Here is a 27,954-nt window from a genome sequence, read left to right on the forward strand (position 1 = left end):
TGAATAGCTGGCATTGTAGTCTTTATTTCATTCTTGATTTTATGCACTTTTTTTCTTACTGTGTTTTTATTTATATATGTATATTTATATTCGATTTATGTGTATTCATTTCTATTCAAGACGTAAGAGGGGCATGTTCGGTGAGAATTAAGATGCGTTGGGTTTCTAAAAGCAGTTGTAATTATATATTCTGTACAATGCTATTCAAGGGTGAGAATTAAGATGGGTGGGGGTGCTAAAAGCAGTAACAATATTCTGTACAATGCATGTTGAGGACAAATTTGAAACAGCACACACACATATATATACACATATGCAAGCATGCACTCACAGGCCACCACATGTGCACACACACACAGAAAGAGAGAAAAAGGGGCATCACCCTGTTGTGAACTTGCAGAGTATCATGCAACTTCACAGAAGCAGAGCCACATGTAGAGACACATGCCAACACAACCAGCAAAGACAGACAAATATGCAGGTGACCATGGAGGCACACATTTAATTGCACTTTTTTTTCAAAGTATAAAGATAAAAAATATCAGATTTATTATATCCACTTCAAGAATAACAAGTTAGGGTTAGGGTTAGGGTTAGACACACACACACACACACAGTGTAAAACCCCCACAACAAAAACCAAAACCAAAAAACATATAAAACAGGGTAACAACCAACTAAAAACCTGAAACAAGTGATCACATTTCATCTGTAACAGGTATGTGTGCAGGAACTTCTCCTTTCACACAAACACACACACACTAACAGTAACACACCACCTATTCAATTTTTAGACCTGGGAACCCCTGTTTTGCACTTGGAGTATTCTCAAGCAAACTTGGTGTATTTTCAGTAAAATAAATGAGCGTACTCCACACAGCATTTGAACATCCATGATTCAAACATGTTTCACACACGTCCGTCGCACCGTTAATTAAGTTTACCACTACATTTAAAACAAATGCTTCTTCTTTCAATGTTTACTGACAAAAACTGTGTCAAAATATTATGTGTCAAAATACTAAATCGGCTTTGGGATGCGCTTGTGAAGGAAAGTAGTCCAACATTTTTTCTCGTTGTATTTTATTCCACTGACCGTACTGCTCGTATTCTAAACAATCATGCGCACAAACTACGGCGAAATTGTATGGGTTCCCAGGTCTGAATGTTTGTTATAGTGTAATAGAAAGGCAATCACACTTGACTTAAATTCACAAGTCTAAGCTTTTACACCTTATCTCTTTTTTCCCCATTTTGACATTAAAAAATGTTGTTTTGAATATTTTTTCATAAAGGCTGAGTGTTCTCTACTGTTGTTTTTATTACTAAATTCACAATGGTACAGCCTTTACAATAACAATACTGGTAGGGTCAATCAAAACATTCAGTGTGGATGTCGGCTTGAAGTACCCCATGTGAATGTTGTCAAAAATATTTGTGACGTTGTAGCCGTTTACATTGGTCAGTCCGATATCTCCCAAGTGGATGCTAAACGGCATTGGTCTCCCTTGGTCATCTTCATTCAGAAAGGCAATGGCAAAACTTCCTTTTACTGCGAGTGGCTTCCTCCACACTGAGAGTGAGTTGGAAATCTGCAACAGAATAATTAACACAGCCTTAGTATCACCTCTTGATGACGACCACCTGCCCATTAACAATTAATCAATCCAAAATAACCCAGACGATTTTTTTTCCTACATAATTCCCCTTTCCAATACCACCACTTGTCTATATATATATATAAGGACCAGGGGCGAATCACGTCAATTTTAGGGGGGCGTTTCCAAATTACTTTTAGGGACAATTCGACGACGCAAAGCGTTTTGTTGAGGGCGCGAACGGGGAGGCCTGGGGGGTCCCGGGTCATGCTCCCCTGGAAAATGTTGATATAAATAAGGAAAATGGAACAATCTGGTGCAATCTGAGCCAAGAAACTCTTCTAATACACCTTCCAAAAAGTAAATTTAAGAAGACAAATTTGGATCAAAACAAGGACAATTTATCAATCTGGTGCAACCTGAGCCAACAAATTACCCAACTACTTTCCAAAACCGTCCCTTAGAAGACAAAGGCCGGCTCCTAGGGGGGTCCAGGGGCATGCTCCCCCGAGGAACATTTTAATAAAAATCAAGGAAAATGGAACAATCTGATCGAGCCATGAGTTTTTCTGTATACTCAATTTTTTTATTTTTTTATTAAAAAAAGAAAGTTTTTTAGGCTGGGGGGGGGGGGGGGAGGGGGTTCCGGAAACCCCGGAAACCCCCCCTGGATCCGCCCCTGAGGACCATTTTTAGTTGGCCCTTTGGGTGGTCATTATTGACAAATTTGACAGTAGTAATAGCTACCGGTATTAAACTCTTTCAGTACACTTACTCCATACAACATTATTCCCTGTGCTCCCAAAGGATCCTGGTTGATGGCGATGACGTTTTTGTTGAGCAGAATGGCCTTGGCCTTTGGATCAATGGTGCGAAGGTCGACAGACATGAAGAGAGGGGAGGTCATCATAGCCCACATTCCAAACTGGGCCTTCTGCTGGTAGATGCTTAGCCCATAGTCTCCCATCAACAACTGCGATGACAAAGATTTTCATTACAGATTTTACTTGCCTATATTCATTCCGAAACAGAATAAAGTATATTTACTGATCCCTAATTTTGCCATGTTTGATAAGTCTGCTGTGACAGATTTTAGCTAAATGATACAATAATTAACACACAATATGGCTCGTAAGCCTGTCTATTCCCAAGATTAGGTGAGTAAACACACTGAAAAAAGAACAAAAACAACAACAGAGCTAAACTTAATTTATAAATATATTCCACTCTCCCAAAGTTATGCAAAACCCTTACCCAAATGAACAAACAAAGTTTGTTCTGTTTTAATCCAATACTGTAACAAAACAAAACACCAAAAAAACACAATCATATCCTATTTTTAAAGTGACAGGACAAGACAAGACAAGACAAGACAAGATAAAATGAAGGATCATAAGTAAACTAGCATTAGTTTGCAGTGCTGAAGGTGTTGACATTCTTAGATGTTTTTCAGTGTGTATGAGATACAACCACAGGGGACCCTCCCACCCTTATTAAGACTTCCCTTCTTTTTAAGACCTTAATGCTTTCTCAGATTTTTTGTTCATAAACTCTACACATTTACATCCGTTTTCACACTAACTCCTTTTTCAGACCTTTTTCTCCCCCATGATTTTTGGAGGTCTTAAAAAAAGTGTGTGTGTGGGGGGTCCACAAACCTGATCAGGATCTGAAAATCCACCAGGCCCGGAGAAGTTTGCAAAGTTTTGCTTGTTTTCTCCATAGAACTTAAAGACGCCTTTAACATTCTCCCAGCTGTCTTGAACATCCAGAAAGTTACGCCAAATGTTGCAGTGTTGACGAATGCTGGCGTAGTTTGGCTGTAGAACAGACATAACAAAATGGAAAATTTTACAGTGGAAAAAATATGCACATAAGCACACATTTCAAGGTTTTCTATAGAAAAAAGGATCTGTTAATTTCACTCTCCAAAACAATTAGGTGTACTCCTATTTTAAGTGATAGTAAATGCAAGTAATGTGAAGGTAAGCCCTGTTATTCATTCCCTTGTATTCCGATACAACAATCAAAATTGGATGCAGAAAATGAACATTGAATTGCTTTAACACGTCACAAATCCCTGCCCCCCCCAAAACGTAAACACATTTCAAAACAACAAAATTCTTTCTCAAGCTTATATATACCTGCATTTTACCGAGTACAATTTGCGCCGCAGGCCAGCTACAACCATACACCATGCGACGTCCTGTATTGTTGAGGTAGAAGCCAAAGGCAGGGTATGCTTCGACAGAAAATGAAAAAAAAAAATACTACAGTACATGTACATAGTACATATCTATGGGATTAGTACAAAGTCAATAATGGGCTTTGAAGTAAAAGGATTAAAGAAAGAAAGAAAGAAAGAAAGAAAGAAAAAGAAAAATAAAGAGAAAGAAAGAAAGAAAGGAAAGAAAGAAAGAAAGAAAGAAAAAGAAAAAGAAAGAAAGAAAGAAAGAAAAAGAAAGAAAAAGAAAGAAAAAGAAAAAGAAAAAGAAAAAGAAAGAAAGAAAGAAAGAAAAAGAAAAAGAAAGAAAGAAAGAAAAAGAAAAAGAAAGAAAAAGAAAAAGAAAGAAAGAAAGAAAGAAAAAGAAAGAAAAAGAAAAAGAAAGAAAGAAAGAAAGAAAGAAAGAAAAAGAAAAAGAAAGAAAGAAAGAAAGAAAGAAAAAGAAAGAAAGAAAGAAAAAGAAAGAAAGAAAGAAAGAAAGAAAGAAAGAAAGAAAAAGAAAGAAAGAAAGAAAGAAAGAAAGAAAGAAAGAAAGAAAAAGAAAGAAAGAAAGAAAGAAAGAAAGAAAGAAAGAAAGAAAGAAAGAAAGAAAAAGAAAGAAAGAAAGAAAGAAAGAAAAAGAAAGAAAGAAAGAAAGAAAGAAAGAAAGAAAAGAAAGAAAGAAAGAAAGAAAGAAAGAAAGAAAGAAAGAAAGAAAGAAAAGAAAGAAAGAAAGAAAGAAAGAAAGAAAGAAAGAAAGAAAGAAAGAAAGAAAGAAAGAAAGAAAGAAAGAAAGAAAGAAAGAAAGAAAGAAAGAAAGAAAGAAAAAGAAAGAGAAAGAAAGAAAGAAAAAGAAAGAGAAAGAAAGAAAGAAAGAAAGGAAAGGAAAGGAAACCTAAATAATTCTGTTTGCTAAAAATGCAAAACTGTCAGTGCACCTGAGTGCACATAAACTGCTAGTGTTCAAACACGGTGTTGACTGTTACCCCCAAAATTCCCCTATCTATTTTTCTAATGCAATTGAAATTCTATAAAACAAGCTCCAATTGACAAATGGCACATATATACAAGATGCTCGGCTGTTTTAATTTGGCCTATAATACCCAGCCACATGAATAATAATTAAAACAAATACAATCATGGAAATCTCTCACTTTACAACATACTCCTGCAAAATCTAGGACACAGATAAACAGCAACATGTACTTCTTCTTTCTTCTTCTTCTGCGTTCGCGGGCTGAAACTCCAACATACACTCATGTTTTTTGCACGAGTAGATTTTTTACATGTATTTACGCCGCTTTCGGAGGAAGCATGCTGGGTATTTTCGTGTTTCTATAACCCATCGGACTCTGACATGGATTACAGGATCTTTTTCATGCGCACTTGGTCTTGTGTTTGCGTGTACTTGTACACACGAAGCTGGATAAGGCATTAGCAGGTCTGCACATAAGTTGACCTGGGAGATCGGAAAAATCTCCACCTTAACCCACCAGGCGCGGTCGGGATTCGAACCCACGACCTTTCGCTTTGGAGGCCGATGCCTTACCACCAAGCCATTGCGCCCGCAACATGTACAATAATGGAACCAATCTTTCCCCTACTGACTAATTAAGGACCAATTAAATTAAAAAAAGTGTTATGGCAACAATTAACCAGGACTAAAAAAACACACACAAAACTCACAGATATCCATTTCTTTGAGATCTGCGTTGCAGCCGTCAGTTTTCACAAGGTCCACACCCCATTCTGCAAACGTGTTAGCATCGCTCTCCATGTAGAACTCCGAACCAGGCAGACCCTCACAGGTGTCATACCCAATGTCTGTGTAGATGCCTAATTTTAGCCTTTTTTCATGCAGCTGAAGAACAGAGTGAATTTGACATACATAGTTAAAGGTACAGTCCTTGGAACTGATTCGGCGTATTACCATTACTGATCTGGCTAGGCTTTTCCATGGGACAAGGCATTATCTTTCCAGTTAGACACATAACACAAATCAACAGTCTGGATGATTTCTGCAGACTGGGAATTTTTGTGTAAAATGATTTCTTAACACTTTCTACTCCACCTATGTTGACCAAGTTTTTTTTTTAGCCAAGACCAACTGTGCTGCAGCAGGTCACTCTGAATAGTAGTAACTGTGTTGTAACTGTGTATCAACACGCTGGAATGCAGGCATTAGATCGATGTTACAGGAATCGACTGAAGCTAACAGTCTGAGCGGATATATTCGTACCTGGGAGACAATGAGTTAAAAGCCACTATAGCGTCAATCTGCAAAATTAATTCATTCAAAAATTCCAACTCTGCAAGCACAGGAAGCAGTCAGGATGCTGATATTTGGTATGTGTCCAATGGAAGGAAGGTTTTTTCCCATGTAAAAGCCCGCCAGGTAAACCTGAAATATTATAAGTAAGCAACACTGTTTTCACTGGAAGAACTGACAGTGCCTTTAATGGGGTGTCATGGCGATTATGTTTATTACACTATACATGTACTGTACATGTTTTCATGATTTAATATAATGTAAATCGCACATGTCAGTGGCTTTTTGCTAAAGCTGTATCAACAAAATCATTGTCATTTAGTTAAATCAACCTGCATGCATGTACAGTAGGCGGCAAAAGAAACACCCCACAGTCGCACTAACTGTTGCAAGCGATTTTTCATCGTTTTCAAACTGTTAAATATAAACCAGATAAGGTACATCTAAAAGAAAACCAGATTCGTTGAGAATACTTGAATGACTGTACGATTAGTGCTTGTTTTTTTATGTTTGTCTTTTTTAACCTCTTCATAATTTGTGTAATACATGAACAAGGTAGGGATTAAGACAGTCATGAACGCAGGCAAGCGTGTCACTTTGACATGCCACAACAAGTGCATATTTTTCAACCAGGTAAAGACAGTCGTGGAGGAAATTCATCCCTTGACATGACAATTTATTTAGATATATATAAACGCTGAAGTTGCGCGTTTCTTTTGCAACCTGCTTTTACGTATGCACGGCTATCGAGTGTGTGCCTGCATGGGCGTGGGTGTGCATGTGATCGTTCTATATTTTTGACTCTCACATAGTCAGCCAGGGCTTGCATTCCACTAGGAAAGCGCTGAGGGTCTGCCTGCAGTTTGCCGTTCTCATCGCGTTGCGGAGCTGCCCAGCAGTCATCTATATGAACGTATTCATACCCTGCTTCCCTATAGCCGTCAGCTACCATCCTGTCTGCCATTGCCATGTACAGTTCTTCACTGAAAGAAAGAGATAACATCAGTTACATACAGTTAATACTATACTAAATTACAGAGGTAACTTTGGCATATAGTCCCGAATTAACGCCGTGGACATCACATACGAGTGACCGTTTCTGAGACTCTGTGGAACGGCCGGTGAACATCACACTGGGCAAAAACGGGTGATTGCAGTAACTTTCTAGAGACATCCATGTACTTTAGAGCTTACTAAGGTGTTCATGCATTGCAAGTTTCTGTCCATGACAGGAACACATGAAAAGCTCAACATGCAGGACAGCTCAACATCATGTCCTTTGTTTTTGCGATGTACTTTCATGTTAATTATATATATAACATTCTCTTTTTTATAATCAATTATTCTTGAGGCTACTGCATAAGCAAATGAAGTTTGTTTTTTACTGCATCATGCAACTCAGTAGGTGACATAAGAAGTGTAACATGCCAAATCCAGCTATAAAGTTGGGAGAGATGCTGAAAATCTTTAGCCCATCATTCTCATTTGAAGATCCATGCAAGTTTATAGAAATATCTGTGACTAATAAATATTCCATGAGGCACAGAAAAACAAAAAAAACTTCCTTAAAAAAGCAACATACTCAACACAGCTGTTCGGAAATTTCTTGCAATCTTTTTCACATCTGAAGCGTTCCCAGGACAACCATCCCATAGGTGGCGTCAATGCCAGTCCATTGTTTAGTGCACTTGCACCGTAAATGCACCCACTCAGCACAAGCAGAAGAAACATCACTGTTGTAGATGCTGAACCGGGGAAAATGTGAAAACGTACATGCAATTAAATGGTTAAAATAAAAACTTGCTGAAATTTTATTTCAATCACATAGGTCCCTGCATGCGCACAGCATATATGTGATGATTGATTGAGGTTTTGATTGAGGTTTACCAGAGACATAATCACATAATTATGCAGCTGCGTTCCCAGATTTAGAGGACAATAGGTCAGTGGGGCTTGAATTTGAAAATATGTATAGGTACAAATTTATATGTCCTGGATACAAAAACAAATGTTCGCCAAAAGACCTGCATATGTTAAAACTATATCACTGTATCAGCTGGTAGACCGGCCAGGAATCAGAACAATGCGTCGCAGATAAAAAAGTAAATTTCAATGAACAAAGACTGAGGTCTGAGAACAAGACTATGTATTTGGGTTTACAAAGTACCGTGCAAATGTAGTACACCATATATCAAGAAAATGGGTTAAAAAGAGAGAGAGAGAGAGAGAGAGAGAGAGAGAGAGAGAGAGAGAGAGAGAGAGAGAGAGAGAGAGAGAGAGAGACCGAGAGAGATGGCCTTGTACTACTAACCGTTATTCAATGCAGGCTCTGTTAGTTATTGTGATTAAAAAGAAGGTGAATAATCGATAAAAGTTCAAGATTCTTGTGATAACATGGAGGTTATCAATAACATCTTTATCTAGAAAAAGTTGATAGCCACGGTCAAAAGATCGTGTAGGTTACCTAGTTCAAAGTTAGGCTAGGATAGCAACTGATCAAAAGATCAGACAAAGGCTCAACAGCCTAAGTACCAGTCTGTCAACATATCATATCATCATCATAAATGCAGATTATGTTAGTCATATGACAGAAATGTGCAAGGTGTTATATTTTTAAGGCCAACTTACAAGAAGATATCAATTAGCACAGTTGTAAATGTGTGTCGCAGCGGTTTACATAAGAACGAGTAGTAAGGAACCTTTCAAAAGAGACCTGTACTGTCAATCATGTGATGATGAACGCCCAGCAATGCAGACGACCCGGAAGTTCGTTCATCATCACATGATTGACAGTCACATGACTTCCATCTTTTCGGCGTCATTGACTGCGACTCCGGAAGCTTGGTAGAGAGAAGGAAAGAAAAGTCTTCATTACTTAGTTTCCTTGCAAACTAGAAGTGAGAAGTGAGTACATGTATATTTGGTACCGCATATGTTATTTTTTGAGTGTTCATTGTTGTAAAACAGTTGTTGCTTTGCATACGACCGTGCAAGTCAGGGGCCATATAACCGTTATGATAACGTGCGACTTATAGTTTGTTGACAGTGATCAATCTAGAATTTTGATTGAAAGCATTAGGAAATGGCGGAGCCTCTTTGAAATGAGTGTAGACGAAGAGAGATTTGTAAATCGACTGATAAGCAATGAGACAGCGGGAAAACGCATACAAAGAGTTATACATGGTGACCAGCAAATGAAATGCAGAGGTAGATATGAAGACAGACAGACAGACACATGCATCTATGATCTACCACAAACTCTCCTGTTATGGCATAAACGGCCCCCTACTCAACTGGCTCACGTCCTTCCTCACTAAGCGCTCCATGAAAGTTGTACTCGAGGGTACTTCATCCGAATCAACTACAGTAGACTCTGGCGTCCCGCAGGGGACGGTGCTCGGCCCACTACTCTTCCTTGTCCATATTAACGACCTGCCAGCCTCCGTATCGTCCCACGTCTGCTTGTTCGCCGACGACTGCCTGCTCTATAGGGAAATAAACTCCTTCACGGATCACCAATCCCTGCAACAAGACCTCAGACACCTCGAAGAGTGGGCGGTTTCTTGGGGCATGCGCTTCAACGCCTCTAAATGCTATATCCTCAGTATAAACAAATCCTCTGACTTCTATTACCAACTGGACAACAGCATCCTCCAAAACGTTAGATCCACACCCTACCTTGGCATTCTCCTCTCAGACGACATGAAATGGAGCCCCCACATTTCTTCTATCACTAAAAAAGCAAACTGCACCCTTGGCTTTCTCCGCCGCAACCTCCAACGCTGCCCGCCTTGTTGCCGTCAGCAGGCCTACCTCTCCCTTGTGCGTCCCCTCCTGGAGTATGGGGCGGTTGTCTGGGATCCCTACCTGAAGAAAGACATTGACTGCATCGAACGCGTACAACGCAAAGCCTCGAGGTTTATCACAGGCGACTTCAGGTCGTCGACCCCCGGCAGCGTCACCAGACTCCTAGAGAAAACTGGACTCCAACCTCTGCAACAGCGACGTCAACAACTCCATCTGACGTTCTTCTATAGGGTGGTTGAGGGGCTGGTACCGGCACTACCATCACACCAGTTCTTAACTGAGCAGAAGCAAGGCCGTAAAATCAGGCCAGTGAGACACTCTGACCATCACACATCCAACATCGTCTCACAGTATTCAAGAAACAATTCTAGACCCTATTCAGTGCCCCAAGGCCGCACTGATCAGTTTAGGAACTCCTTTTTTGTGAAGACGGCACAAGACTGGAATCTACTTGAGGACAATATTGTAACCTCCAAAAGCATTGGCATCTTTAAAGCCAAGCTAGCAGCCGTCCACCACCATTAGGCTGCCGCACTCTCCCCCGCTGCATTTATGCCAGTCTTCTGGTACCCAGCAGCGTAACCATCAAGATCAAGATCAAGATCTACAGTCACATGCATGCAGGTGACAGTGAGTCAGTGACACCTGTCAGACATGTGCAGAGAGATGATACATGGACATATGTGTGCTTGCATTTGTACAGTTATTGACAATAAAACAGTGCAAATAACAACAGGACTTTGATCAAATGCTGAACTGGAAGTAAATATAAGGTGCCCTAGCTATAGCTTGCTTCCATCATAGCAATAATCTAGCTATTCTGGCAATTATGGTCAACCATCAATCTTACCCTTTCTCAGATATGTTAGGCTGTGCAGGTGGCTATAGACATGAGCTTGTGATCATAGCTAGCTAGTCGCTATAACATCCAGAAACACTGGCAAATGTGTACTTATAATTAACCCTCTTGGCACTGCATAAATTTAAAAGCGTTCACCAAATATTGGCGTAAAATGTGCCTGCTGTTTGTATTTTAATTGCAAGTGGTCTCATAATAACCTTAGACACAGAAAACTATATCATTATCACTGGAAAGAAGAAAGCTTCAGTTTCGCAAAGAAATTTGTCTGATTTGCAGTGATACATGACTGTACAGCTAGAGTATAAAAATGACGTGCTCCACCGGGAAAGCCACGATCCATCATGCCAAGAGGGTTAAGGGACATAAAACTCTTGCATAATTCATTAACTTCGGTTCAGCACTTTAATTTGACTTCAGTCCCATTTAGCATTATACTTATAGTACATGGGCTTGTAGTTAGCCAAAGTGCAGTTAACACAGCCATTTACAAACAATTTGTGTTTGCTGTAGGTTGCCAGCAGTTGGCGAGCTGACCAAATCGGCAAAAAGTTGGCCATGTGAACAACTAGTCTGTATGATTTCAGTTCAGATGATTCTCATCTGGCTTAGCAGCGACCCAAGAACTCACTTGAGCATCCTTGTTTAACTTTTTTCAAATGGGTTACCCAAATAGGCACTCTCATTTCACAACATTTGAGACTTATATTTTGCTTGCTGTGTAAGTTGGACAGTTCTTTCTTTTTCAGTACATGCTGTCTTTTCTTTATCGTTGCAAGTGTGGATAAACACTAAGACAAAGTCTTTTTCACACTGCTATTTGTAGTTCTTGAACATTCTTATTTGTTTCAAAAGCAAAAATTGAGCAGTTACATCTCGATCTTTGTTATTTGAGCTGGTTATTATATATAGTGCTCTAGCTTCTTTTTCTCATGATTCATAATGTTTTACACATCGCAGACATGGACAAGATGTTGCTGCTTCTGTTCCTGGGACTGGCTGCTGAGATTTGTTCTGGTCTTGACAATGGTCTGGCTCGAACACCTCCGATGGGTTGGTTGTCATGGGAACGATTCAGATGCGAAACTGACTGCACAACCTTCCCCGACAGCTGCATAAGGTATGTGTTTTAACCTTTTAACTTTTACTGAGTGACAAATGTGTGATTTATTCTGTGACTTTACAGATTATTTTTGTCTCCTCGGTTTATTCTTTGGAGCAGCTTTGGAAAGAGGTTCAACATTTGCAGTTGAAAAGAAATTGATGATTGGACATGTTTGCCCGTGAAAATGTATTTTTAGTTCATTTTGAATGTGCATGCATTATGTTTGGAGGATGTTCTGTGTTATTTTTCTTCAAATGGATGAACATGCACGAGAATGTACTTGCAGTGTCATTGTGTGTGTGTGTGTGTGTGTGCATGTGTGTGTGTGTGTGTTTCTCTTACAGTGTATACTTGTGTGTGTATGTGTGTGTGTTACAGTGTATACTTCTATGAGTGTGTATGTCTGTGATGAGAGTAAAAAAAAAGTCTCCACACATAAGCAGCAAGTTCACAATCCAGGGATAAAACCAAATTTTGTCCTGCTGGATTCAGACAATAACATTGACACAGCTTTACAAAATGTTGTCCATGTCCACAGTGAGAAATTGTACATGGCGATGGCTGACAAGATGGTGGAACTGAATTTGAAGGCGTACGGCTACGAGTATGTCAACATTGACGACTGCTGGCCAGCCAAGGAGAGGGATCCTGAGACAGGAAAGCTTGTAGCTGATCCTGACCGATTCCCCAGTGGTATCAGCGCTCTGGCCGATTATGTAAGAAATTCCGTTGTACAGTAGAACCCTCTTTTTAAGACTTCCAGAAATCTGACAGAAGCAGGTCTTAAAATTGAGGGAGTCTATAATAGGAGATAAGTTTAAAGATGTTATGCAGGGAAAATCTGAAGAAAAACAAACTATTGTTCCCAAAAGGGGGGAAGTGTTATAACTCATTGACTGTGGGGTTAAATGTCCTTGTTGTATAAGGAAAGTTGTTAGCAGGGACTTAAAAAATTGAACGAAGAGTTATGAAGTGCATCTACAGTGAAGGACACCAACCCCCCCCCTCTCCCCCTTTAAGACCTCCCTTCTTTTTTAAAGAACTTTCTTTTTTATATTCAGTATTGTGTTCTTAACCTTTGTAATATCTCCATTGCAAGAACCCCTCCTTTATGATTACACTACATTGGGGTATGCACCTTAAAGATCCCACGATTGACAAAAGGGTCTTACCTGGCAAAATTGTATAGGCGTAGATAAAGATGTCTACCAAAATACCCGTGTGACTTGGAATAATAGGCCGTGAAAGTTGGATGCAGCGCCTATAGGCTGTTGATCTACTGGCCGATGTGAATGCGTGATATATTGTGTAAAAAATTCCATCTCACACGGCATACGCGCTTTGAACTTCGGATAAGGCGCTATATAAATACCCGTTATTATTATTATTATTATAACTGAGTTTCATTGATTTGGGACATCTCAGAATGGAGGTTCCACTGTATTTAGAAATGGAAATATAATTTTATAGTCAAGTAATACAGAAACTGTGTCAAAAAGCACACATGGGACAGATATTGTTTGAGGGTTTTAGAAGTTTCTATATTCAGGAAGATGTCTGTTATAGTTAAGCTAGGCATGTTATTTATGAAGAAGAAATAAGCTAATCAGTATTCAGATTGTATACTAATATATATTTTGTTACAATTTGTAAAGTCTGCTTTGATAATTTAGTAAAGGTATCTGCTCCTCTACTAAAAGAAATGAAGACATATCTTTTTAATGGTTAAGGTGAGATACAAGGAGATGAAGGATGATCTAATCCACAGAAAAAAAAATCAGCATATGTTTGATTACAACATCAAGTGTTTGTTTCAAATTTAATTCACAGGCAATCCAGAGTGCCACAAATTCTCCAATTTCTACCGAAGCAAATATAAAAAGAAGATCTCAGGGAAACGTACAGCAACAAAAACTGACTTTAGAGGGGACACAAATAGGACCATGTGACTCAAGTAGCTAGCTTTGTACATGTGGGATGCACTATTTGCAAATTGAAGGTTGACAAATCACAGTTAATTTAATGAATTTTGTTTTAACTTTGAGGGGCTTTGCCCCCAGGTTCCCACAAGGGGGCCAGGCACTAATACAGCCCCTGGCTGGACCCCAGCATTATTTTCCTTGAAACTCCTCACTGGCACTCTGGATTGCCTCAATTCAATGCATAATTGCCAGAGTTATTGAAGAATTAATACATGTGTTGATTGTTTGTTACTGCTAGATGCATGCCAGAGGACTGAAGCTGGGAATATATGAAGACTTTGGTGTCCAGACCTGTGCCAAGTACCCTGGAAGTGAATTCTACATGGAAATTGATGCCAACACTTTTGCAGAATGGAAAGTGGACATGGTGAAGTTTGATGGCTGCAACTCCGACCCAAATGATAGTCCTTATGGTATGTTACTGTGTTAATATTAATCATGCCACTTTGTCAGAAAAAAACCAATCCACTCTTATACACATATAAAAGTGAGAGATCAGTGTGTGTGTGCATACATGTGTGTGTGTGTGTGTATCTCAGTGCTTTTGTAAGGATATTAATAGTGAGGGCAGGGTTATATGATGTCTATCAAATTACTTACTTCATTTACAAAATGAATAAATAAGTACACACCCTACAGTTTTGATGCATCGGAAATTAATACGGTTACATCATGAATCATGATCACAATAAAGAAGTCAGCTAGGTTCGAGCAGCAATATAATCTTTCTTTAAAGAAATTTTTCACAGGTGAGTTTATGATGTGTGTATGTATGGTTATATGCTTGGTATGATTTAATTATTTGGAAGAATTGTTGGTTACACTGATTTATGGACAGCGCTTTTGTCTTGGCAGGCTACCCAACCATGCAGTTCTACATGAACAAGACGGGGCATCCCATGCTGTATTCCTGCGAATGGCCGCTGTATGAAAGCAAAAAGGTGGTTGTTAGAAGAATAACTATAACATACAGGTGTGTCAGAACAAACGAGGAAAGAAAACAGACACAGAAAAATGTTGTTAGTCCTGCTTGATCGTATCTGAATGGGAAAAAGTTATTGTGTTTACCGGATAGTTTTTATTTAAATTTTAAGTACCTTTGGCCATTTCGTGTTTTGGTGTGTGGATTTCTGTTTCAGTCTCGACTGTTGTTATTATGTTTCTCCTGCTGGTGACAGCAAGTTTGAGTATAAGGTCTCAAATCCAGTCAGAGGTGCATGCGGCATTATTAGGATGTGCAGTTGCACAATAAGGATGTAAGTTTTATCACAGCAGGCTACATAACAATGGAGTTCTTCATGAATAGTTGGCTGAATGATGTATTCATGCAAACGGCTACATCGTTATGACACCACACAGCTCAAGGTTGTATCTAAGGCACAGTTGTTACTGGTGTAATAGAGGAGCTCCTCTGTTGCACGAGCTTTCAAAGCACAGACGGCTGTCTTTTTCCTCCCAGGCACTGCTGAATTGAGTGGGCAGCTTGCTTGCTAACTGGTTTTTTAGGCACAGCAGTTGGTCCCCTGTTTTTGCTATTGCTGACCTCCACTCCTCTCTCTTCTCACACTAAGCCCCAAAAGGTTGAGCTTTCCCTGCTTTTGCTGAGACCACATGTAGGCAGTGTGTCTGTGTGTACGTGTTGTGTGTGTGTGTTTGTGTGTGTGCGCATGTATGTATGTATGTTTAAGGTTGAGTGACAAGCCAGATGGAAGAGTAGTTCTCTAGTCTTATTGTTTTATCTTTGATTTTGGTCTGTCAGGTGTTCATTTTAGCGGTATTAGACTCTCATAAGTCAGGTATGTAAGAAATGTTTTACAGAGAACAGTCCGTGTGCATACTAGTTACTCAGCCAGGATGTCCAACAGATGACCATGTCATATTAACGGACAGACTCCCTGATTAAAATTAGTAGAAAGGAATTCGACATGAAGTATGCGTTTCATTTTACTAGCAGTCGGTACAAGGTTGATGAATTTTGGTTGTCTTGACACACTTATATCAGAATGTACGTATTATCGTTTTTATGAACAGCTGAGTAATCTCTGTGTGTGTGTGTGTCTGCTGTCTTGGTTATTGTTGGTATTTTGTAACTTAGTAGTTTCATACCTCAGTAAGCCACTACTTTAGAAAATATAAATCTCATGGAACTACCATGATGTTGGTGAAGTTTTTCTCATACAGGTAAGAACTGTTTTGGCTTGTTAGCTTTAATGATTATGTTGGCATGAATTGTGTATGCTAGCTATCTCAGGTAGCTTCATGAACTAGCTATATATATCCTTCAAACTGTAGGGCTCCGGTGATGCTTTCAGGCATATCATACAGTGCGAACGGGTTTTTAATTAAATTTCTGAATGTTGTTGGCATATTTGTGAAGTTTAGTGTCCAACAGTAACATTTCTCTCTTTTCCTCAAGGGGAATGAATCAGAAGAGTATTCACATCTTATATGTTTCTTTTCTGTTTACTTTTGATTTTTGCCTTTGAAGTTCCAATGTTGAAAAGGGCATATGAGAGGTTTTAGACTTTGTTAATGTGACCACATTTTGTTGTTGTGTATAGAGAATAAAGTAACCTTTCTTTACAACACCTTTTTGCAGCATGACTACCCACTGATCCGTAAAACTTGCAATATGTGGCGTAACTATGGCGACGTGACGGACTCCTGGGAAAGTGTGACGTCCATCATTCATTACTTTGGCAACAATCCACAGAACTTCAGTACTTTCACTGGGCCAGGAGGATGGGCAGACCCAGACATGGTAAGAGCTTCAGAGGATAAGGATAAGGATAAGATTCATGTAGTCCTGTGAGGTTACCCTCATGGAAATTCGGGCTGCTTTCTCCCTGGGGAAAGCGAGCTGCCAAACAGTATGCGGCGCTACCCATTTAAAAATTTTTTTCCTGCATGCGCGTATTCATGTTTCCAAGCCCTGAGACTTTCTCTGTGAACTTGGGTTCTTTATCGTGCGCATGCGTGCACACGGGGGTGTTGGGACACTGAGGAGAGTCTGCACAAAGTTGACTCTGGGAAATAAATCCCTCGCCGAACGTGGGGATCAAACCCACGCCGATCGCGACAACTGGTTTTTAAGCCAGCGCCGCTACCGACTGAGCTAATTCCCCGCCTCCAGAGGCATGTTTTGTGAACAAAAATAACCCACCAAAACTAACCCTTATTTTGTAAGAGGCACAGAATATTCTTGAGAAGAATTTCATCTTGCTAAAATGTTGAGTTCTCTGTCTTCGTGTTCAATTTTTGCATTAACGCATGTATATATGCAGCTTCTGTGTGTTAGATTTCTTTTGACTGATTGGCATAAGAGAGTGATGAGTTTGTTTGAATGGATTGGCATGAGAGAGTGCTAGTGACAGGTTTTTTTGAAGGTCAGGTATTGTACTCAAAAAGAGACACTGGTGTGAAATAAAGCTTGTGCAATCACTGCATCTGTTATATGAGCGGGTTTATATAGAAAACTTTGATGAGGAAAAGTTGGTTGCACAGTAAGAAGTAATTGACCTCAGTGGCCTCTGAAAACAGCAATTTGTTCACTTCAAAATATTTGGTAAAATACCTTGATTTTTGCAGTTGGTGGTTGGTGACTTTGGACTGAGCTACTACCAACAGAAGGCGCAGTTTGGAATGTGGGCCATGTTTGCCGCCCCTATCTTCATGTCTGTGGACCTTCGCACCATCACCCAGGAAGCCTTGGCCATTCTGAAGAGCAAGGACGTTATCGCTATCAACCAGGATCCTTTGGGCATTCAAGCTCTGCGGTTGTATGCTGTGAGTACCTTGCTGTGCAACTTGTATGGATCCATTGTCCCAGGATCTTGTTTTATATCGATGAACAATGTTTATATCTGTGTTTGATTACATGACCAGGTGCCACCCTGTTGAGAAATGTGACAGAAGCAACAGGTATTGTACTTTCGGGACTATAAGGTGCAACTTTTTTCCTTAACTTGTACCCCTGCACCCTATTGACAGGTATCACCTTGTGCATTGCTTAAGTCAGGAGTTCACATGTACCGTATTTGACTGATTACAAGCCGCACCGTCTTATAAGCAGCACCCCCGACTTTTAAAAATAAAATTAGGACGAGCCACGTATAGGCCGCGTCACTATATTAGCTGCCGTCGTAAAAAAATATAATCAGATCGTGTCAATCAATCAAAACAACCAGGCAAACGAAAGTACGGTATTTGGCGAAATTGGCTCCGAGAATAAACAAGTGAAAAAGTTTGAAGAAAAATATCACACACACAATTTGTAACCAACACACACATGTACAAATGTGTCTACCGTTCAGTCAGCCTGGTCGGAACCATCAGATTCTGCTGCGGAGAAGCCAGAAAAGTCACTTTCCTCGCTGTCGGACACAAACAGCGACATGATCGCTTCATCCAGAACTGAAGTCGAGGCCGAGGGGGTGACGTCATCATCGGAGCTTGAATTGGTCCCGCTCGTGTCGTCTGCTGTAGGTGCTGCGATGATCTCTGCTCTCAGTTCGGTCTCCAACTCAGGCCATTTTGCGTTTCTTCCTCGGAAAGCCTTCTTGTTTTTCTTGCATCTCGAGAGTTGCTGGCGGACGGATCGCCATCGTCGCACCATGGATTCATTTATTCCAAGCTCAAAAGCATCGCGCCTATTGCCCTTGTCATCGGCCAGTGCAATCGCCTTCAGTTTGAACGCTGCATCGTACGCGATTCTTTTGATCTTCGGCATCGTAAATCCAGTACAGTTGTGTCAGTGCAGTGCAAAAGTGTTTCATTAGGTGAATGCTATTAAAGTTTAGGTAACGTTTTAGCCGCATCTTTTTATAAGCCGCAATGCGATTTTGTTTTGAAAAAAAGTCGCGGCTTGTAGTCCGTCAAATACGGTACCCACATTGCTATACAAAGAAAACATAACACCCCCCTCTCTAGTGATGTGCATGTTTCTGCTACTATGACCCTGGCAAAGTTTCCTCTCAGACATCAAAGGCGGCAGTCTCATAGTTGAAAACTCGGTCATTGACCTAGGGTGAGAAGGTCGGTATATATGTAAACTCGGGCAGGCAGCTGGTCTCAGCTGAAAAGTATGGGTCATGGACCCGAGGGCACATTAAGGCCAACCAGCTTTTACAATGCAGTGGCTTTGATCTCTTGTACTGCACATGTGGAGGAAAAATATTTCCACTCTGTATCCTTCCTTTAACTTGTGCCCAATACACCGGAAGCGCCTATTGTGCAGAATTTTCTCATTATTCGTATAACCTTACAAGTGAGGGTTGTGCCTTTTACTGCAAAGTACCTTATTTGTAGTCTCAAAAATATGGTACATGTACATTGGTGATTGTTATATTTTTCTGTTATTGCAGTAACTTAGCAATTTCTGTAAATAACAAAACTGAGTCGGCAACAATGTAGCTAATGATTCTCAATATTTTTGTTTTGTTTTACACAGGTTCCCAACTCAATCTCAGTCTGGGTCAAGCCCCTGGTTGACAACAGTACAGCAATTGCCTTCCTCAATGAAAACAACGAAGGCCGACCCACCCAGCTCAAGACCACTCTGTCGGACATTGGCCTGAAGAATAGCAATGGTTACAACATCACAGAGCTCTTTGACGGCAAAGCCATGGGAATGTACAAGCCGACTTCACCGTTTGACGTCCTAGTGGACCCAACAGGCATCTTGCTGTTGAAAGCTGTACCAATGTAGTGTGTGGACTGAATGTAAGGGTTTATATTCTGTTTTTGATTTTTTGTGTGTGTTTATTTTTGTATTATTTAAAACAAATATTTTTTTATCTTGTTGAAAAAGTAAATTTTTTTTTTTTAGGTCAGAGCATAACTGTGTTTCAGCTTTACTGCATTTGTTTGTTTGTTCGTTCATGGGCTGAAACTCCCACGGCTTTTACGTTTATGACCGTTTTTACCCCGCCATTTAGGCAGCCATACGCCGCTTTCGGAGGAAGCATGCTGGGTATTTTCGTGTTTCTATAACCCACCGAACTCTGACATGGATTACAGGATCTTTTTCGTGCGCACTTGGTCTTGTGCTTGCGTGTACACACGGGGGTGTTCGGACACCGAGGAGAGTCTGCACACAAAGTTGACTCTGAGAAATAAATAATCTCTCGCCGAACGTGGGGACGAACTCACGTTGACAGCGGCCAACTGGATACAAATCCAGCGCGCTACCGACTGAGCTACATCCCCGCCCAGCTTTACTGCATAAATCAGACGATATGTGCCATAATTGATAGTGTAGTGTTAACAGTTATAGATAGCATTATTGTTTCTTTTTACCTCAATGTATACATACTACAGATAGCACTGTGTATCCCAAAAATTAGAGTAGACAGAGAGTGCAATACAGCATGGGCAGTGTGTTCATGACTGGAACGAGTGGCGTCTGATAGCTGTAAAAGAATTGTATCAGGGAAACTTTGAAGCAATACCAAAGGTAAACAATCTCCACATTTGTCTGTGCATTTAGCACTGCATATCTTCATTTTTGTTCCTCTATTGCCTTCGTTCTTGCATGTTTTTAGCAAATGCAGAGTGATAAGAATCATTAATAAGATGGACAGTGACACATTTTCCCATAATGTGCTGCATGATAGACAAGTGTGTCGCAGTTTACCTTTTCATAAGCTGATCAAGTTATGCTGCCTTTACTGTTGTGTATTTCAAACCGTGTATTATATTTTGGAGGATGCAAAATTCATCCATTCCATATTTGCATTCCTTGTAAAAATGCAGTTGCTGTGTAGCTCGTGAGCACTCAAACTGATAATTCTCTTTATAGTTTCCACGTGTCTATTCAAGTGTGAGAATCAGACTGTGTTACTGCAAATTAAAGCACATAATTATTCAAGGGTAGAAAATGAAAATCCATGATGAGATTAACCAGATTTATGTTTTTACATGTTATGTGTGCAATTAAATTTAAAAATAAAGGTGCTGCTAAAATCGCTAAATAACGCTACAATTGTGAAAGTGCTGCATGAAAAAAGAGAAAAGGCATTGAAGAAAATGGGGAGTTACAAGACCTACGTCATATCATAAAAACACACACACTTAGCCTAACAATTGCTTCTTTCTCTGTGTGAATATGAAGTACAAATCCTTCATGCACACTTGAACATTCGGTCTGTTTTGTTGACAGTTGAGACAGAGCCTCTATATGACTAACCTGGAGCATGAAAAAGTACATCCATTTTATGTCACTCACACTGTCTTTTTTGTGTCCTTGTTTCAGGCACACTAACTGTGTTATAGCCATGATGTTTGTATGTTAAATTCTTACTGACGGCTGGTGTGGTGTTAGAATCCACATCTGGACAGTATATGTAAGAGTATGAATGATGTTACATGAGGATTGACTTTTATATACCTAATCTGATGTGAGGACACCTCCCAAGTTAAGACACCTTCTGTTGTCCAAATACGTACATGCCAAAAACATGCCTGTAATCACAGGCCAAATGCAATGTGGAGACACTTTTAGCCTGGTCCTCAGAGTGTCACTTCATCACAGAGGTACTTTGTACACATGTTCAACTGTATATTGTGGATGAGCCATCATAGACCGCTCCCTTTGGGGGCCCGGGTAGCTCAGATGGTAGAGCACTGGACTTGTGATTGAAAGGTCGCAGGTTCGAATCCGGGCCGGGACGGACACAGGTCAATTTTATGTGCAGACCCAGACACGGTGTCCATCTCCCACCCCCGTGTCACCACAATGGCACGTAAAAGACCTCGGTCATTCTGCCATAAGCGCAAATGGCTGATAACCACCTAAACACGCATACACTTGTGTATCTCATCTAAAGTCGGGTTAAAACCCAGGAACATGCCCGTAATAGCTTTGCCGTGAGGGCGTAAAACTTGTATTTCTCTCAGACGGCTATCATCAGGCCATACACAGCTGGTCTCCCAGTGTGCCATGTTGACCAGCTCACTGAAAAATTGCATGGTGAAAGTGCTAAAGAGTCAAAGTGAAATTGCGTCACTTGTTTTGTGTCAAATGTGTTTTTACATCATTTTTTTCTCTCTGTCTGACGTTGATTCTGAATTTGTCACTCTAGCTGGGCAGAGAAAAAGCTAAGCAAGTGAAAACGCATGTTCAGTAAGGTTTATTGTGTGAAGAAGTTTGTGAGAATATTTCAACTGTAGTGATCAATAAATGCAGTTGGTTTGGAATGTAAATGTCCTTTGACTGACAGGCATATAAACAGATTAGAGGGGTCTATAGGGCCGGGTTGTAACCTATTAAGATTTACAATGGCTTTTAAAAATTACTTTGCACATGTCTATACCTACAGTGATAAACAATATTCAGTTGTATAGTCATACATATGTATGTTTAAGCACAGTTTTTGGAAATCTGTCCTGCAAGTGCATTTCTTATTAACTAATTTTTTTTTATCTGGTTTCCAGAACACGTACTGCACAAAACTGAAATTTGGCAACATCTTTCAACCATGTTTGGGTACCGGTACAATCAAAGTTAGCCCCAGGGGCATACATTTTGTATTTCTTTGACATGTATACATGCCTGTATATAATTTTTAGCACATTTTATTAATGTAATGCAAGGGTATGAATTTAAAATTCTGTGCATTTTTGTTCTCTTTATTCGCGTATGGTTGGAAATGCTCTTTGCTTTTTATTGTGAAATTGTACAGATTTTATGATAATCTGTTAAGGTTGTTTCAACTGCCAAAGGTGAAAGAACTCTCAATTATTGTTTTGCTGGTGATGTAACATTACTGTACCAATTTATGAAAATGTTATCTTAAAACGTTCCCCCCGCGGGTTAGGAGGAAGAATTTACCCGATGCTCCCCAGCATGTCGTAAGAGGCGACTAACGGATTCTGTTTCTCCTTTTACCCTTGTTAAGTGTTTCTTGTATAGAATATAGTCAATGTTTGTAAAGATTTTAGTCAAGCAGTATGTAAGAAATGTTAAGTCCTTTGTACTGGAAACTTGCATTCTCCCAGTAAGGTCATATATTGTACTACGTTGCAAGCCCCTGGAGCAATTTTTTGAGTCACTTGAGAAAAAGTGACTCTATGTAATCGGTCAGTGTTAGTCTGTCCGGCCGGCCGTCCGCCGGCCGTCCGGCCAGCCGGCCGTAGACACCACCTTAACGTTGGACTTTTCTCGGAAACTATCAAAGCGATCGGGCTCATATTTTGTTTAGTCGTGACCTCCAATGACCTCTACACTTTAACGATGGTTTCGTTGACCTTTGACCTTTTTCAAGGTCACAGGTCAGCGTCAAAGGAAAAATTAGACATTTTATATCTTTGACAAAGTTCATCGGATGTGATTGAAACTTTGTAGGATTATTCTTTACATCAAAGTATTTACATCTGTAGCCTTTTACGAACGTTATCAGAAAAACAAGGGAGATAACTAGCCTTTTCTGTTCGGCAACACACAACTTAACGTTGGGCTTTTCTCGGAAACTATAAAAGTGACCGGGCTCAAATTTTATGTGAACGTGACTCCCAGTGACCTCTACACTTTGACGTCTGCTTTGGTGACCTTTGACCTTTTTCAAGGTCATAGGTATGTCTTGAATTCTTCAGGTATGCATTGTGTTGTGAATAGCAATTTCTTCCTGTCCATCTGATGCCTCATATAATATTCAGAACTGCGAAAGTGACTCGATCGAGCGTTTGCTCTTCTTGTTGATTAGGGCTTTTGTGAACAAGAAACAATTAACAAGTGGCTCTATCCCATCTCCCCCCTTTCCCTGTCGCGATATAACCTTGAACGGTTGAAAACGACGTTAAACACCAAATAAAGAAAGAATGAAAAGAAAAGACTGATGGAAGTAGTGGTATAAATCATAAGGGCTTTAACATCGAACGCAGAAGAAGAAGAAGAATAAGGGCTTTAAAAAGAAGAATCTGTGTTGCATTGCAAAATAATTTTGGAGAAAAACGGTTTGGATGTATAGTTGTTGCCTATATGGATACTAATTACTTTATCCATTAAATTAGTTGTGCTGATTATTTTTGTTGTTGTTGCTTATAAGTGGGTATTTTATTCTTTATGTGGATTAAAGTTTTATTCTTGCACAGAAATTGTTGTCTTTTTTTTTCCTTTTATGTTGATGTCTGAGTGTTGAGTTCTTGCGTACCCCCCGCGGGTTATGGGGAAGAATTTACCCGATGCTCCCCCTGGAGCAATTTTTTGATTAGTGCTTTTGTGAACAAGAAACAATTGACAAGTGGCTCTATCCCATCTCCCCACTTCATCCGTCGCGATATAACCTTCGTGGTTGAAAACGACGTTAAATACCAAATAAAGAAAGAAAGAAAGAAAGTTCTTGCGTGTTTTGCTTGAAGCTGGGAAACCTGTGGTAAGAGGTGAACTTAACCAGCATTTTTTTTAAAGCATTAATTGTGTCCGTTTTCTTCTGGGTAATTTACCAGTTCAATCCCGCGAGCAAAACGTTTCCGATCATTTTTTCTGCGAAGGTGTAGGTACCATATACTCTCTGCAGGAATGATTGGAGGTACATGTGCATGTCATTTTGTGTTCAGGAGATTATTGGGTAAGTAGATCGATTATTCTTTTCTCTCTCAACTGCCAGTGCTAAAAAATGTAAAGCTGGTAAAAGTTATCTTCGAACAGGATAAGATGTTTTTGTGTGTGTACTTTTTCATGCCAAATGAATACAATGTACTTGCACAATTGGCTTGATCTGCTGATCTGATGAAAGGTTTGAAGCTTAATTTATTCTAAGCTTGCTTTGTTGCTCCCGCTAATTGTTTTGACCCACCCTGCCTTGAATTCATAAGGAACAGTTCAGTTAATAACCTGTTGCTAATACATAATAATTATATTTGTGTTCTAGCCCCGGAACAAGTCTACGTAGGAATATGTTAATGGTTGTTTTAAACAGGCACACATTTTTATAAAATGTTGTCCCCCAAAATCGGCGTTATATATGCTGCCTGAATGGCGGGGTAAAAACGGTCATACACGTAAAAATCCACTCGTGCTAAAAACATGAGTGAACGTGGGAGACTAAGCCCATGAACGAAGAAGAAGAAGAAGAATGAAATGTTGAAATTAAATTTCTGTTGGCAATTACGTTGATGATGATGTTGATTGTTATACACTAATCTGTAGAGATTTGTATAGCTGTTAATGCCATATATTGTAAACGCAGAGAAAAGAAAAACCCAAAATATATATATCCATGTACAGTATCAGTGAATAAATATACTTCAATTCATACTTGGCAGGAGATATTACCAAACCATCTACAAACTTGACCTCATGCACACACAAAAAAAAATGATTAGGATGATCTGACACACCTGTATGAAGAAATAGTTAAATATAGGTACATTGAATAAATATGAAAATAGTTTCATGCATTATTTTGGTGTTATATCCGGCCAGGCATTCTGTCTGCTGTGTTAGTTAAGTTTGTTTATATTTTATTATATGGTAGTAAAAACTGTATGGCTTTGTGTTGGTGCCAGAGTTACCCTTTTTGGTGTGTTTAACAGTTTCTTATCCTTCAGTAAACCTCTACACTTTGAAAAGAATGCACATAAAAAACAAAAAGGAACGCATTTTTTTTTTAGATTATTAGATTAAATGTGTAGATCTTGCCTTTAGACATCCATCAAACATAAACCATCTTTATAACACTTCTTTGCAGACCGACTACGCTTTGATCCGGAAAACGTGCAATACCTGGCGTAACAGCCATGATGTGCAAGACACTTGGGATAGCGTACTCTCCATCATCGATTTCTACGGTGACGATAATCAGAACTTCAGCGCATACACCGGGCCTGGCGGATGGGCAGACCCAGACATGGTGAGAGTATATACAGGGGGAACCCCCCCCCCCCCCTCCTCACCCTTCCTTTTAGGACCTAAACCAATCTGAGAAAATCGGGTCTTAAAAAGGTGTGAGTCTTAAAACGGGTAAATTTACAGAGGTTTTGAACAGAAAGTCTGAGAAAACAGCCTCCCTGTCTTAAAAGGGGGGTACCACTGTATATGCAATATTTCAACTCCACTTGTGACTGTGCACAAAGGGTCTTGTAACTCAGTTATGGTAGAACAATGGAATTGGGTTTCCTTGGATCTAAGTTCAAATCTAGGCCGGGACAGACACGGGTCAACTGTATGTGATAACTTGGAGACGGTGTCCATGTCCCACCCATATGTCACCAGCAACGACACTTGAAAGACCAGGGTCATTTGGCCAGAAATATGAACTGAATTGAAACTTGGGAAATAGGATTTTCGATTTTGAAAGCTGTGAGCTAGAGCAAAGCATGTTGAGTAACATGCGGAACACAAATTCATTCATTTTACTTGGTTCATTGATCTTGCAACTTGGACCCTTATTTGATTGACTTTTGAATATTGAATTTTGATCTTTTTATTTTTTTTAATATACAGATTTTTCTTTCTTTCTTTCAAGTTATGAACAATTTTTAATACAATGTTAATCTTTGCAGCTGGTGGTCGGCGACTTTGGCTTGAGCTACTACCAACAAAAAGCGCAGTTTGGAATGTGGGCCATGTTTTCTGCCCCTCTCCTTATGTCTGTGGACCTTCGCACCATCAGCCAAGAAGCGCTGGCCATTCTGCAGAACAGGAACGTCATCGCCATCAACCAGGATCCTTTGGGCGTTCCGGCCAAGAGGCTTGATTTGCAAGTGAGTATTAGAACGTTTACTGGTTTTACAGTCGAAACTGAACTGGCAACCACCTCTCGGTTAGGACCACATGCCCATTACAACCATCCTATAGGGCACCCACCGTATGCATTTTAATCCATGAAGAGTGTATTTCACCTTTCCATAGTGACCACCTGTCTTCAACACCCACTTATAGACAATATAGACAGGTGTGACTGTATTGACTGAATGCTTTATAACCTTTAAGTTTGGGGGTTATATGGTGAAGATACTATACCTTTCCCCTTGCGTACTGCTCTAATAGCACCTGGTATATTATGAACCGTATTTAATTATCATCTCATGTCTTTGTGTCTGGGTTTGGCTCAATAATGTTAACGCTTTTTGTCTAAGAACTTTGTTTCTTTTGTTTTGAAACCTGATGACTGTTCAGATTTGAGAGAGAGAGAGAGAGAGAGAGAGAGAGAGAGAGAGAGAGAGAGAGAGAGAGAGAGAGAGAGAGAGAGAGAGAGAGAGAGAGACACAGAGACAGACACAATGACAATGACAAATTCTTTATTAACGAGGGTAATGGCATAAGCAAACAGGTGCTTTTTTTACATCCAGCCCTCGCCCATGGGAGGGTTTTAATCTAATGGTAATACGTTTTAAAAATGTTGGAATATCAATTAAAGAAGTAATAAAAACAAACGACAAACAAGCAAACGATTAACAGACTAAACAAACAAACAAAAATATACATACAAACGAACATGACATATTATTGTCAAAGGTATAATGAAAACTGTTTCAAGCAACAAAAAACGTGTGAAACTTCGAGGGAAGAAAAAATCCGTGAAACTGAGGAGTCAATGAAGCAACTACGTTGCAAGTTATAGCAATGTAGCATCGTTACATAAGTCATGTTATGAAATTAATTAGGTACAGAGAGAGAGAGAGAGAGAGAGAGAGAGAGAGAGAGAGAGAGAGAGAGAGAGAGAGAGAGAGAGAGAGAGAGAGAGAGAGAGAGAGAGAGAGAGAGAGAGAGAGAGAGAGAGAGAGAGAGAGAGAGAGAGAGTGATTATGTCTGTGTCCTAGGAAATTGACAAAAACAGGTATATTCACTGACTGCAACATGTTTTCATTTAACACAGCTTCCCAACTCCATCTCGGTTTGGACCAAGCCCCTAGCGGACGGCAGCACGGCGGTCGCCTTCTATCAGGAGGGCAACTCTGGAAGACCCACCTTGGTTAGCACCACTCTGGCCACCATCGGCCTTGCCAGCGGCAATGGTTACAACGTCACAGAGGTCTTTGACGGCAAAGGCATGGGAACGTTTAAGCCATCCTCACCATTCAAGGTTCTGGTGGACCCAAATGGGATCCTGCTTCTGAAAGCTAAACCGATGTAATGTGTGGACAGTAAAAACAAAAGAAAGAAAAAAGAAACAAGTGTGGTCTAAGTCTG

General features: G+C 39.9%; 2 protein-coding genes across 5 annotated transcripts; one reads left to right on the forward strand and one right to left on the reverse strand.

Annotated features, from left to right (window-relative positions):
• Window positions 1-472: 472 nt before the first annotated feature.
• LOC138969314 (alpha-galactosidase A-like) lies at window positions 473-8,885 on the reverse strand. 3 transcript variants are annotated; one of them, XM_070342077.1, is made up of 8 exons: window positions 8,770-8,885; window positions 7,653-7,815; window positions 6,879-7,053; window positions 5,488-5,662; window positions 3,743-3,840; window positions 3,257-3,418; window positions 2,374-2,571; window positions 473-1,592 (listed from the first exon to the last, which is right to left on the reverse strand). In XM_070342077.1, the coding sequence occupies exons 2-8, from the start codon at window positions 7,799-7,801 to the stop codon at window positions 1,332-1,334; spliced, it is 1,218 nt and encodes a 405-aa protein (XP_070198178.1). In that variant the 5' UTR covers window positions 7,802-7,815; window positions 8,770-8,885; the 3' UTR covers window positions 473-1,331. The 3 variants fall into 3 exon arrangements, with proteins under 3 accessions (XP_070198178.1, XP_070198177.1, XP_070198179.1); XM_070342076.1 differs by having other exon boundaries at window positions 8,699-8,837; XM_070342078.1 differs by lacking the exon at window positions 7,653-7,815 and having other exon boundaries at window positions 8,699-8,815.
• Window positions 8,857-27,954, forward strand: LOC138969313 (alpha-N-acetylgalactosaminidase-like). 2 transcript variants are annotated; one of them, XM_070342074.1, is made up of 10 exons: window positions 8,857-8,974; window positions 11,697-11,856; window positions 12,380-12,557; window positions 14,062-14,236; window positions 14,679-14,764; window positions 16,423-16,584; window positions 17,412-17,609; window positions 25,511-25,672; window positions 26,325-26,525; window positions 27,641-27,954. In XM_070342074.1, the coding sequence occupies exons 2-10, from the start codon at window positions 11,699-11,701 to the stop codon at window positions 27,896-27,898; spliced, it is 1,578 nt and encodes a 525-aa protein (XP_070198175.1). In that variant the 5' UTR covers window positions 8,857-8,974; window positions 11,697-11,698; the 3' UTR covers window positions 27,899-27,954. The 2 variants fall into 2 exon arrangements, with proteins under 2 accessions (XP_070198175.1, XP_070198176.1); XM_070342075.1 differs by having other exon boundaries at window positions 8,859-8,967.

The sequence above is a fragment of the Littorina saxatilis genome, linkage group LG6 (assembly GCF_037325665.1).
Source record: "Littorina saxatilis isolate snail1 linkage group LG6, US_GU_Lsax_2.0, whole genome shotgun sequence".
NCBI lineage: Eukaryota > Metazoa > Mollusca > Gastropoda > Littorinimorpha > Littorinidae > Littorina > Littorina saxatilis.

Coding starts and splice junctions, on each gene's coding strand:
- LOC138969314 (XM_070342077.1), bottom strand. CDS start 7,801: ATGTTTCTTCTGCTTGTGCTGAGTGGGTGCATTTACGGTGCAAGTGCA. Junction 5,663..6,878: donor TGCAAGCCCTGGCTGACTAT/GTGAGAGTCAAA, acceptor TCTGTTCTTCAG/CTGCATGAAAAAAGGCTAAA. Junction 1,593..2,373: donor AGGGAATAATGTTGTATGGA/GTAAGTGTACTG, acceptor ATTCTGTTGCAG/ATTTCCAACTCACTCTCAGT.
- LOC138969313 (XM_070342074.1), top strand. CDS start 11,699: ATGGACAAGATGTTGCTGCTTCTGTTCCTGGGACTGGCTGCTGAGATT. Junction 14,765..16,422: donor CGCTGTATGAAAGCAAAAAG/GTGGTTGTTAGA, acceptor ACCTTTTTGCAG/CATGACTACCCACTGATCCG. Junction 17,610..25,510: donor AAGCTCTGCGGTTGTATGCT/GTGAGTACCTTG, acceptor ACTTCTTTGCAG/ACCGACTACGCTTTGATCCG.